Source organism: Callorhinchus milii, unplaced genomic scaffold (genome assembly GCF_018977255.1).
Source record: "Callorhinchus milii isolate IMCB2004 unplaced genomic scaffold, IMCB_Cmil_1.0 Scaffold3, whole genome shotgun sequence".
NCBI lineage: Eukaryota > Metazoa > Chordata > Chondrichthyes > Chimaeriformes > Callorhinchidae > Callorhinchus > Callorhinchus milii.
Window position 1 is genome coordinate 80,945,313 of NW_024704744.1, and position 12,781 is coordinate 80,958,093.

General features: G+C 38.4%; 1 protein-coding gene across 8 annotated transcripts in view; it reads right to left on the reverse strand.

Annotated features, from left to right (window-relative positions):
* Positions 1-12,781, reverse strand: part of ehbp1 (EH domain binding protein 1) — a 230,184-nt gene that overhangs the window by 157,607 nt on the left and 59,796 nt on the right. For all 8 annotated transcript variants that reach the window (XM_042333424.1, XM_042333422.1, XM_042333428.1 and 5 more), the window contains 2 exons: positions 6,577-6,634; positions 1,405-1,500 (listed from right to left, as the gene is read on the reverse strand). In XM_042333424.1, the coding sequence (XP_042189358.1) occupies positions 1,405-1,500; positions 6,577-6,634 (154 nt within the window). The remainder of the gene's footprint in view (positions 1-1,404; positions 1,501-6,576; positions 6,635-12,781) is intronic.

Below are 12,781 nucleotides of genomic sequence, written 5' to 3' on the forward strand. Positions count from 1 at the left end.
CCAGACAACGTACTCAATATGTCATCTCAGTGAACTTCCGTCTAATGAACTTTCAAAAGCACTTTAACTTACTAGCAGTACTTTGATGGTACAAACAGTGGCTATTAAAAATATATTCTAGTATTGAGCATAGAGCTTGTGTGGGAAATTGTATAGATAGGCTAGATGGACAGACAGATTGTCTCAATGGCTCAATAATTTGAGACTCCTGTCTCAAATGCTTACTATGTTAAGGTATAATTTAATTTCAGCGTTCAAAGGAAGTCTATTTTTACCCTTCATTCTTCTTGCTTCCTGATGCCATCTAAACCCCTTAAGTAAATTATTATCTCATACCCAGTATAATTATATATCACCAATGGTTTGTTAGTCTTGCTGCAACATATGAAGCCTTTAACGCATGATAATATGTTATGTAATAAGAACAAAGTATTTTTTATTTTAAATTAAAGTAATTAAACCTGAAAACTTAATTAAAAATATAACTTGGAACAGTAAGTGCTAAATTCCCATTCAGTTATTTTCCCCAAGTGTCTACAAATAGTAATGCTTTGGTGCAATGGTTCAAACAGGGATAATAAATAAGGAAATTTAACAGCAACGTAGGGAGCTAAATTGGAGTGTTCCAAAGCAATAATTCTTAGTAATATAATAATGATCCTTGCATTTGATATAGCGCTTTTCACATCTTCTAGACAGCTATATCAAATGCAAGGATTATTATTATCTCAAAGCGCTTCATAGAATATGCTGTAAAGTGAATTGACTGTATATTTGTGGGCGAAACACGGCACCAATTGCGCACAGCAGTGTCCCACAAAACAGTTGTGGATTGAAAATGACCAATTTATTATTATTTTGTTTTTTGGAGGGATTATTATTAGGCGTGTGGAGTAAGGAAACTTGCCCAAGGTTTCACCCTGCCTGGAACTGAACCCAGGCGTCTCACTTGCAAGGCAAGTGCTCTAACCACTGAGCGATAGGGCTCCGTTGCTACCTCAAGAAACCTTTGTCGTTTAACTATTAAATATTTTACACACACAGCCAGAATGTATCAGTTTGTTAAGCTTTACTTTCAATTAGCTGGTACCATGGAGAGAATAGCAACAGGCAGATTTGCGATCAATAATTTGAAGATCCATTAAGTTGCACTTCATAGGAAAACAGAATTTCTCCTATCCATTATAAGGCAATGGCATCCAATTAAGCATTAATCCAACAACAACAAAATTACATTTATAGAGTGCCTTTTACGTTGGGAGGAGGTCCCATATACCGTTTATTTCAGCTACAGGTTTAACATTATACTTACCAGAGCCAAATCTTTCAGAGTGAAATGTAGATATTAATGACACAAATTCAGGAAGCTAGTTAACACAAAATCTGAAGTTGAAGCTGCCATACCTTGAAAAGTGTCACAGTGATTTCAATGTTCTCAGGAACAGGCCACACCACAACGCCACGATATGGATTTTTAATTCCTGGTTGCCAGCTGTGAGCCTTCAAGAAGAAATGCATTGTATGTTTAAGAATATACCAGTATCACCATGCTATTCCAAGAAAACAAAAGAAATGTCATGATCATTTACCTTTCCAGATTAGTATAACAGTGAGTGACACGCCTTTCATCTCAGGTCCCAGGTCAATTTGTTTATCAATCCATTTTATTTTGTCAGTACTTTTATACATTTTCCACTCTAAACTTTAGTTACATGGTAGCTATCTTGGATTGTGCAAAATGTAAAAATCAATGTACTTTTTTCTAATGAGGATATGTTCAATTCTGTAAAGCTCTCCTTTAAACCTGGAATTAATCTTGTCATTCTCCTCTGAATCCTCTCAATATCCTATTGATGGTTGGATGCCCAAAACTGCACAAAATGGGGAGATATTTGGAGTGATTATGACTGATGTGGTACTTAACTGATGGGGCTGCACATCCCTGATTTCTGGAGACTCAGCCACGAAGCCATTCAATTATAATAATCTTTGCATTTGATATAGCGCCTTGTCACATCTTCTAGACATCTCAAAGCGCTTCATAGAATAATAATAATAATCCTTGCATTTGATATAGCGCTTTTCACGTTGGGAGGACGTCCCAAAGCGCTTCACAGAACACACTGTAAAGTGAATTGACTGTATATTTTGTGGGCGAAACGCAGCAGCCGCTTCTGCAACGCAGTGGCCCACATACAGTTGTGGATTGAATGACCAAAGTATTATTACAACATTTTTGAAGGGATTATTACCCCTGGAAAAGCGATCTGCCAATCAACTAACAACTGGGTTCCTATTTACTGATAGATAAATAGAGGTGTGTGGTGTAAGGAAACTTGCCTAACGTTTTGCTCTGCCTGGGAATTGAACCCAGGTCCTCTTGCTTGTGAGGCAAGTGCTCTAACCAAAACGCTACTGGATTCCACAACTTGTACTTCATTATTGCCATTTTTCTAAAAAAACACATTCCAAGGCTTTTTTTAAATTCTGGTCGCAAGAACAAAGTAATTTGAATTTTTTTAGTGATATAATTATTTTTAGGTCACTATCTGGCAAGGAAGTGTAAAGTCCACTCTGTCCAGGCCTGGTTTATGATATTCCAGATCAGTGATCACTGTACAAGGTTAATAGACCTTCTTTAACTTAAGTCGCTTTCAAAATCAAATGCACATTGTTTCGAGCAATTTCAAAACCTGCTATTTTCCTTATATTTAACATGAAATGTAAAGATTAGCATTAGATGCTATCACATCTCATATATCTTACTATTCCTCCCCCATTTCACAGAGAACAATCAATAGCTGCAACGTTACCAGGAACGTTCATCCTACCTTCCTGGTAACGTTGCAGCTATTGATTGTTCTCTGTGAAATTCTCCCTGCAATCCATCCTAAAATTGCCCTTCACAACCTGAACCCGTGCCTTCTCATCTTCCTGCTTTAGCAGATCTAAAAGTTTTTTTTTGAAAAAAATAACTTTCTCCTTCTCTTAAGCCTCTATAAAATCCACTCAAGAGTTTCTTTTCAAGGCTGAAGTGCACTAACTTTTTCTAGTCATTCCTCACAGCTCATTCTTTTCTCTCTAGGAATCAGCCTTATTATTCCAATCTACATTGCCTCTAGGGCCCTTATGTTGTGGTGACCAGAACTATACCAGTACTCCAGGTGCAGCCTGACCAGAACATGACAGGTTCAGCACGACTTTGGGGGATTTTAACTGATTTGGCCATGTAGCCCAGCATTCTGTTTGCTTTGTTCATTGCATTCACACTGTTTGGACTTGCTGAGTGACAAGTCACCCAATACCCCTCTTTCAAGCTCCCCTTGGCAAGCTCTACCCTATTCACAAAGTACGTGCCTTTTTTTTTGTTTCTAATGAATTTTCTTGTATGTGCCTGTATTGAATTTCATTTTCCAGTCATCAGCTAACGAGCATATCCTCTCAAGCTCTCTTTGTAAGATCCAAGCTGCCTCATCTGATTCTACAGTCAGTCCCGCCTAGCTTAGCGTTAACTGAAAAACACAAGTACAGAGAAACCTTGTTCTTGGCTGGGTTCAGTGTCTCATCAGGCAAGTTAAAAGTGAGGCACCAATTTCCAGGCTGCCAGGTCACCACTCAGTGATGTTAGTAGGGCTTCCTGCTTATTGCATTTGTTTGCAACACGGAATAAAGATGACAGTGTGATAACCCGCAAGTCAGCCATTTCTGGCACCAGAAGCCGGGCATACTGCACTTCTGGTTACCGCAGGTCCAAGTTAAAGAAGCTGGGTCACACTGAAGGGCACTATAACTTAGTTCACCTTTACAGCGGTTCTCCAAAACCAGGTTGGTTCTGTATAGGCGGAACAGGAAGTGTCCTTGGAGGAACTCTGGAGAAACAACCATTCAGTGGGCCCCTCTCTAGATCAAAAGTGACAAAGGTTTCATTACCCATCCTCTGAATCAGAGCTATACCAGCTCATGAAAGGGTTTGGTGGGGGAACATTGCCTCACAAAAAATTACAATATTATATTCTTATTATAATATGTATGTAAATCAATCCTTCAGCCATTTTTAACACAGTGTATGCATATATGTATTTGTTTGTCTATGTCGGCATTCCACTTAAGTCTTCAAAATTTGAATGGTCCCAAACGTGTCGACATAAGAGGGTAGGACTATATTATTAATAATAAATGATACATGAAATAGAGTGCATTTATTTCAATGATTACACTAGAATTCCTGGATTGTGCAGCACTATGTGAACTTTAGATGCAGGACGAATTTCAATTTTGTGCAATTTTCACACCAAATATATTCCTTGATACCTGTAAAATTGGTGAAACACATATTATAAAAGTGTCTGACTACAGTTTGGTTCCTTGACCCTGAATGAAGGAAGGAGAACTGTAAGAGTTTTGAAATACCATCTATTGAGATCAATGCTCACTCGCTCGCCTATTCCCTCAACAACCCAAACCAATACCTGTACTGACAATTATGTTTTGTATTAAAAAAATGGCACCCTATAATCTAACAAACTTCTGAAATAGTTGGGAGTCACCGTCTTCAGTGCTTGCAAGGCTTGGTGCTGAATCACATCATTTGGTTCCTTAGTCTTGACTCTCCCAGCATCTGCATGCTGCTAATTAAAAGCAACAACCATTGACTTCAAATTAAAGACACTAAAGCGGATTTGTTGCACAAATAGCCATTTGCACAGAATGGGCATAAGGTCACTGGGCGTGATTAGTGGTGTGGCAGCATTGCACAGCAGTGTCCAAGGGTGAAGGCTTTTTGGTTTGATTGATGATGAAAAACAGCGACAGAGGTGATCCAGCACCACCCACCCCCCCATTCCCCTCCCTTTCAAATTGAGAGGCCATCTCAATGCTTTTCAAACCGACTTATTTCTGGGGGCCCAGTCACAAGACCAATTTTGTCTGAAGTGGGTAGAAAAGTAGTTTTGGGAAATTGAACGCGATGTAACATGGGTTAATTTAAAGGAGATTTAGCTTAAAGTATATAGTGGGATATACAGCTTTGAGATTGATAATAAACTTAAGACAATACAACTTGGAACTAATTTAAAAAGGCTCCAAGGAGAGAAAGCTGGTGCAAGTCCAACCTTTGTCCTTTGAGACATGCTGAGCTGTTCCTCTTCTGTTCTGAGGATAGTTCTGCCCTTCCAGCTATCTTAAATGAGGGGTTTTTCTGCTGGGAAGCAGGCTATCTGGGCGAGTTGGATGGGTGAGATTTTTTTTTGACACATCTCATGTAATATTAAGTGCTTTTGGTTATCTCCTCTTTCCCATATTTCTATCTTTTCTTTCCTTAGTTTTTTTTAAACTTCCATCTTCTGTGTACCCTTGCTGTGAACTATGTTGAAAGCAATGAGTTACTTTTTGAAAAATGCATTGAAAAATATTTCCAGTATGATGTTTTATTTGATAGATTTCAGGGCACATTGTACTGAATTGCAGAACCAAAACTAATGCTGCTGATAATTAACTTATGCCCATTGTTTTAATAATTCAACTTATTATAACCAACAGAAATCCCCAATACTTACAACACAATTTACATTTATATAGCATCTTTCTTGTAGGAAGGATGTCTCAAAGCGTTCAAAATACTTAATACTTTAAAGCAATCCTGACAGCTTTCAAAGCAATCCTGACTAACATTTCTCAGTAGGTGGGAAAACATCAGGTATTCAGTCCTGTGTACAGATACAATTTTAAGGATGAACATCAAGGATAAAAACTGCAACATTGAACTGCTTATGGAGAATATCAGTACAAAACTTTAGTCCTTTGCAGACCAAGCATATTGTACATTCCATTAACAAAATACCACATTTAAATTGGGAAAAGTGAAAATATTCTAAAGATGCAGTCTGTAAATCACAAATTTAATATACTGTATTCCCATAATAACTTAACAAAATTATTCAAATCTAATTTTTTTACAATGCCCCAGGAATGCTACCGTAATTCATAAAGTAAACAATAATTTGCAACAGTTCATCTGTGCAAGCAAACTGAATCTCCACTTCAGAAAATAAAGTGATATAACCAGCGAAGAGTCAAAAAGAACAAAAGAAAGGTGAAATACGCAGTTTGGGCCCGATATCTAAAAGGAACAACTACATAAGACTAGTCTTAAGAAATAGTGTTCAGTTCATTCATTGGAACAAAATTAAGCCAGATTAAAACTGAGTCCCCTTTCTCTAAAATCAAGTATTGTTGATGTTCTTGCGCATCAAAACTATCAAGCTAAAACAGTTCCCATTTATTACGGTAACACTAAAAAAAAATTATGTTTAACAAAGAGGGACTTGTAACAGAAAAGATTTGTTTCCATAGATTCATGCCGTTTGAAACAGCTATCATGACTGAGAGCAGATCTTTACTCCAAACACAGAAATCTTAAGTACAAAGTCAACATACTCAGTACAAATTAATCCCTTGTTTAAAAAAAATCCCAAATGTATTGTACGTTCATTGGAATATTCAAATAGATTGACAGATTTTAATGCAGTTAGAAACCCAACACTCTTCCCCCAGCAAATTCTAATCTCTGATGCATACCTTGGAAGATTTCCGTCTGCTCCTTCTTGTCCAAACCACAACAAGTTTGTCTGGTTGCCTAAATAAGAGGAAAAGTAAAACTCAGCTAACATGTTATGGCAATAAGAGATAAAATAAATTTTCCAAGTGATTAGCAACAGACTATATCATCAGTCTTGTCCAATTTAGTCATTTTTAACCACAGAAACATTTCAAATATCTGTTAAAAAAATAGCATTTTAAACTAGTCAATTCCGTAAAGGAAATCCATCTACATTGAGAAGCTAATAGGTCACTTACTAAAAGTATTAGCTTGGGTTCATATCAGTAATTCTGTTAGTACTGGAAACTGCATCTAGTTCTCCTAAGCACACCAAACAGGAAAAATGCTGTCGCAAACACTATAGACTGGCTATTGACCCAAAAGAACATCATAAATCTTTAGAACCGATTAATATTCTGAGGACCACACACATAATTGATCCTAAACAGAGGTGGAAATTTTAATGCTTCCATAGCCAAATCATCATTCAGCAAATAAGGGCGATGTTGAGTCAATTTTCAGTAGCAATAGAAGGCTGTATACAGTTACTGGTTAGTAACATTAATGAGATAAGGAAAGGAAAATTGTGGAGCGTGCTCAGAAAAATGCTCACAATGGATGCTGATCGAGGTGACTGTGGAAATTATTTAAAAGTATACTAGTGGTTATAAAAAGGGCACAAATAAATAAATCCCATTGTAAAATAAAATAATTTAGTGCTGTTGTGTCTGTGCTTTAGTGTTTTTTCTAATCATCTCAAAAAACAAAATACTGCAGAGCGTTCCCCTCACTCCGCTCCTCAAATAATAATTCATTAAGTTTAGTGCTTTTCTCATCGGGCGGATGGCCCAAAGAGCTTCACAGGTTTGGCTGTGAGGTGGAGTGAATGCAAATTTGTGGGATGGTGTGATGCAAGAATCCAGTGATTAGAAATATCCAAGTTCCAAGTGAGTAGAAATACCCAAGTTCAATGTATCAAAGATATAAATGCAGCTCTTACTGAAGATTGAATGTCAATTTGCGTAGCTAAAGCAGATCTGCAAAGGAAACAAAGCTGATCTGAATAGTGTTAAACAATAATGTGCAAGGAACCAGTTGATTTATTTTGTAGATCTAGTGATAAATTATATAAAAGTTTATATTATTTCAATCCAAATTCTGCTGGAAAAGGACCTTTATTACTGTGTTGGAATACAATTTTGGCATTGAAGTACTCATAACAGATTGTCTTAATTGTACGTTCTTGTTCACCAACGTGTGGAGAAAGCAGTTTTGTTCCAGGTATCTGTAGCAGGAACTTGAGGATCAATTGAGTATGTACGAATCTTTAGATATCCATTATCATCGAGCAATATGACCTAGGTTTAGGAACTGCAAAGAATTTTAGAAACACTTAAACTTCAGTTATGTTCCCTCATACCATGGCTAAGAAGGGGTCTCCTACCAAATAGAAAATCATGGGCATCAACCCAAGTTGGAGCAATTTGGTGCCACATGAAGCACCAAAGACGATTATGTGCCATTTTAATGCCCCTATTAGCACAAAATACAGTACTTCCTTGTAATCTTTTTAAATGTTCAATGTTAGCCAGTGTTAAATCATCTGACCATTTTAGGCATGAAAAATTCAGCGCAATTACTTTGGCATTTAAAGTGAGTTATCAGCCACTGCAAACCGATGAACTTGTTAACTTGGTGAAAATATTAGATCCATTGGAAGAGTGGCGAGGACACAATATAACACAACAATGCTTCCAAGAGACCCTAGGGTTTTTTTTGTTAAAAAAAAACGATGAAGTGAAGATGCTCTTGAAGTTAGTTTCCTGACGTGACAGGCGCTAACAAATGTAATTTTGTATTGTGTTTTGTAAAATCTGGTGAAGCACTTAAGATGCATATTAGTGGTTTCAGACAGACATCCGAGTAACACATATCCTCCTATTGTTAGTGGAGGAGTATACAGTAAGTGAACTTCCAGCTCAATTATATTTCTAGTTCAGGATCCGTGGCTAGTCTTTATCTCCATAATACATTATTTGCTTTGTAATAGTACCCAGTAACTTAAATCAGTGCTGTTGTTGAAGGTAGTGCAATACAAATGTGCTTTATGCTCTGAATGAGTAGGGAAAGAAGTCTACATGCTGAGGGTACCAATACTGTGTTTGTGCAGTCATTATTATTATACCATGCCTTTACTTTTGTGCTGAATTCATACCCACTTTCAAGTAAACTTGAACCAGCCTTGGGCCCATGCTCAATGTGTTCACACTAATTAAGAAAAGGTGGGCTGAGGTGTAACTGAATACAGTTTCTGCAGAATGAAGGGCCCCTCCACCTTCAAACAGAAACCGCACCACCCCAGGAAACAACACAGCAGATATTTGGTGCTGAGCAGCCATGCAAATAAGTTACAACAGGTGAATTCAAAACATAAAAATAGTGCACTAAAACTTGATCTAGAATGCTCGCAATATATGTTTACTTCCATTGATAACAGGTCAGTGCGCATGGCCTGCTATGGAACTTCCAGCAACTTCTGAGCATTTTCATGACATAGCTCGGCACAGAGGAAAAGGAGAATCAGCCATCTAAAAAGAGACAAACACCAACAACATCTACAATACAGTTGTGTATATATGCACTAAGTTAAACCATGGCATCAAACATCAGAGTACTGCGAAATCATAATAGAATGAAACTGTATGCTTCTCCAGTGATATAGAGTGCTGGTCAGCCCTCATTTGGAGTGTTGTGTTCAGTTTCGGGCACCCAATCTTAAAAAGGATGCACCAACCTTGGAAGGTGACCAGCAGCAATTCATTAGATTGATACCTGGGGTTAGGTATGATTCGAGGCTGGGTAGACTGGAGTTATGTTCCTTAGAGCAGAGGAGGTTAAGGTGTCATCTGATTGAGATATTTTAAAAAATTAAAGGTATTAACAGGTTGGATAGTGGAAGTTTCTGTCCTCTTGTGCATCTATTACAATGGGAATAGCCTTGAAATCAGAACTAAGACAGTAAGAATTGGGTCTGAAAACATTTTCTTTCTCACAGAAAGCCGTAGAGACTGAATCAATAAGGATGCTTAATTGAAAGACAAACAGATAGTTGATAATGGAGCTTTTAAGGTGCATGGTGAATGGGCAAGGCATTGGAATTGATAGATCTGCCAAGATCTAATAAACTGGTAGAACAGGGCTTAATGGCTTCCTCCTGTTTTTGTTATCTGTGTGCAGAAAAAAACAGGGAAAATAAGAGCAAAGATTATTTGAAATGTTTAATGTGACTGTTTTATTGAAAACAAAGTATACTGGTAGAATTGCATACATAGTGTATCCAGCACCAAAACAATCCATTCACTCAACTGGTCCCTGCTGGTGTTTATACTCCAACCTTCCTAGTTCCCTCTCTCTCTTCCCCTCTATTCCTTTCTCCCTCACGTATCGAGTTTTCTCTAACCACAGAAATATTAGAATTTTTTATGGAGTAAAAAAAAATTTCTAAATTAATATTTGGATATGTTAAATTCACACCAGTCAATTCATGATTTTGCTTTTGTTAGCCGGGTGTTTGACACATGCAGAAACCCATCACGTTGCTTACGGTACATCATCAAACCCCCCCCAGCGACAATCAAAGTATATTGAAATTCCAAAGGCTGCTGTTACTGCTTACAATGTCATTATGTAGGTTATGTTGGCCATAATGTAATGAAGCAATATATAGTAATAAAGAAAATGGAAAAACTAAATAGCAATTATATTGCATCTGGTATGTTGTAAATCCTAACTGTTGTGGTTTTAACCTACCTAAAAATATCAACTCACATTATTTCCAATGTTACAAGAACATCCCACTGTACTCCTGTTTAGTTCTCCTTCACTTTTAAATTAACTTTTATAGGGCATTTAAATTATTTCCACTTTTGGCACGTGATTCACAGTACCATCAATAAGCATGCTGACCTGTGTTAAAATAACCACAGTGGAATTTTACCAAAGAAGATTCATTGCGGGAGATGTCAAAGCTCCAGCCTATATTATAATCGATGCTCAGTTTACCCCACATTCATAGTATCAGAGATCACAGTGCAAAAACTGTCCAGTTGGACCAATAGGTTTGCATTGCCCTGGTATTTTTTTCTCCACGTGAACCATAATTATTGTAAAGGTTTGATTAATGAAAATTGGACACAGCACTGGGGATTTGGATGAGAAGAGCTGGTAGCAGACTAATATAAATGCTCAACAACAATAAAATCAAGCCTTTAAACAATGTCACATAGCACAGACGAACAGCATGCAACATCCAGTCACTGCATGCAGTAGTGTTGATGGGCTTGTAATGACATGTCTCCTTTTCTGTTTTCCAACTGTTAAAATTATACTGTAGCTTTCCATGGTGGCCAAGTGTGACTCACCAGACATGTTCCTTCCAATAACTTTGCCAATTGGGAACTTGCCATGTGCACAGAATACTGGTAGTTACTGGCAATCAATACACTGCTACCAAAGCTTGCTTTTTTATTTCTCCGTTCTTTTTTTCTCCCATCTACACAAACATTGAACCGTGAGCTTTCAGCATTCTATCCTCGCTCTGTGGAACACCACCCTTCCTTCTGCTTTGCTCCCTTACAACCACAGAATTAGAGAACCTTAACTGATCGATGAGATCACTGTGAAGCACATTTGGATAAAACCAAATTGGTGACTATTCAATCATTTGCACTGGAGCAGAGAAGGTTGAGGGATGGGGTGGGGGCAAAATTATGAGGGGTTTTGACAGGCTAAATGGGGAAAAATATTTCCATTGATAAGAGAGTCAGTGACAAGGAGCCATAGTTAAGAAGACAGTCACAAGAAAGTGAACGGGGAATTTAGGAGGATTTTTTTCACCCAGAGTCGTTGGGATGTGGAATGGCCTGCCGAGTCAAGTGGTGGAGCCGGAGTCCATTGGAGCTTGAAAGAGAGGGGCTTGAAGGGGTATGGGGATAAGGTGGGAAAGCGGGATTGATTTGATCCCCTTGTTCTGTGAGCTGGTGTAGACTCAATGGGCAGAATGGCTTCCTTCTGCAATGAAAATTCCCATGTTTCTACCCTATAATTAGCAAAGATTTGCCTTTGAAATATTCCAACAATGCAGCCTACAATTTTATTGGTTTTAGGTTGAGTCTTGAAGGCCAAAACACTGTTAACACAATAATGCAACTGGGTATTTTGGTTTGAAAAAAAACAAATGATCCGAAGAAGAAAAATTTGATTTGAGATCAACAATTTATAACCACAACTCATTTGAATCCCATCTCTGGGCTTTTGAAAGACCAAGATTTACAAGTAAGCCGAACAAAAAAGAACAGAAAATGTTGGACGAAGTACTTAAGTAAAAATATCAAACTGCTTCCCCATTCTTCTGCAACAATTCTTTGCAGCTCCTAAACCTAGGTCGCACTGTCGATAATAATGCACATCTAAAGATTTGTATATACTCAATTGATCCTCAACTTCCTGCTCCAAATGCCTGGAACAAAACTGCTTTCTCCACACATTCATGAAAAAGAATGTACTTGTTAAGACAATCTGTTATGAGTACTCCAATGCCAAAGTTGTATTCCTCTTGGGGATGTCATCCACAGACATGGGGTACATTTCCACATGTATGCAGATGACACCCAACTCTATTTTTCCACCTCTCTTTGCGACCCCCAGTCCCCTGATGTTCCGTCAGCCTGCCTGTCAGATCTCAGGGGCTGGATGAGTGTAACTTTCCTTCAGCTGAACGTTGACAAGACAGAAGCCATACTCTTTGGCTCTCGTCGACATCTACAATCTCACGGCTCTCACCTCCTCCACCTACCCGACCTCCCCCTAAAACTCTCCAAACCCGTACGCAACCTAGACGTCAGGTTCGACCCCCAATCATCCTTCCTCCCCCACATTCGGTCCCTCACCAGCACCACTTTCTTCCACCTCCGGCGCATCGCCCGTCTCCACCAATACCTCACTCCAACAGCCACTGAAACACTAGTCCTTGTCTTTGTCACCTCTCGGCTGGACTACTCTTAACGTCCTCTTTGCCGGTCTCCCATCCACCACCATCCATAAAATCCAAATCATTCAAAACTCTGCCGTCCGCATTCTCACCCACACGAAACTCCGCTCCTCGATTACCCCAGTCCTTGCCAG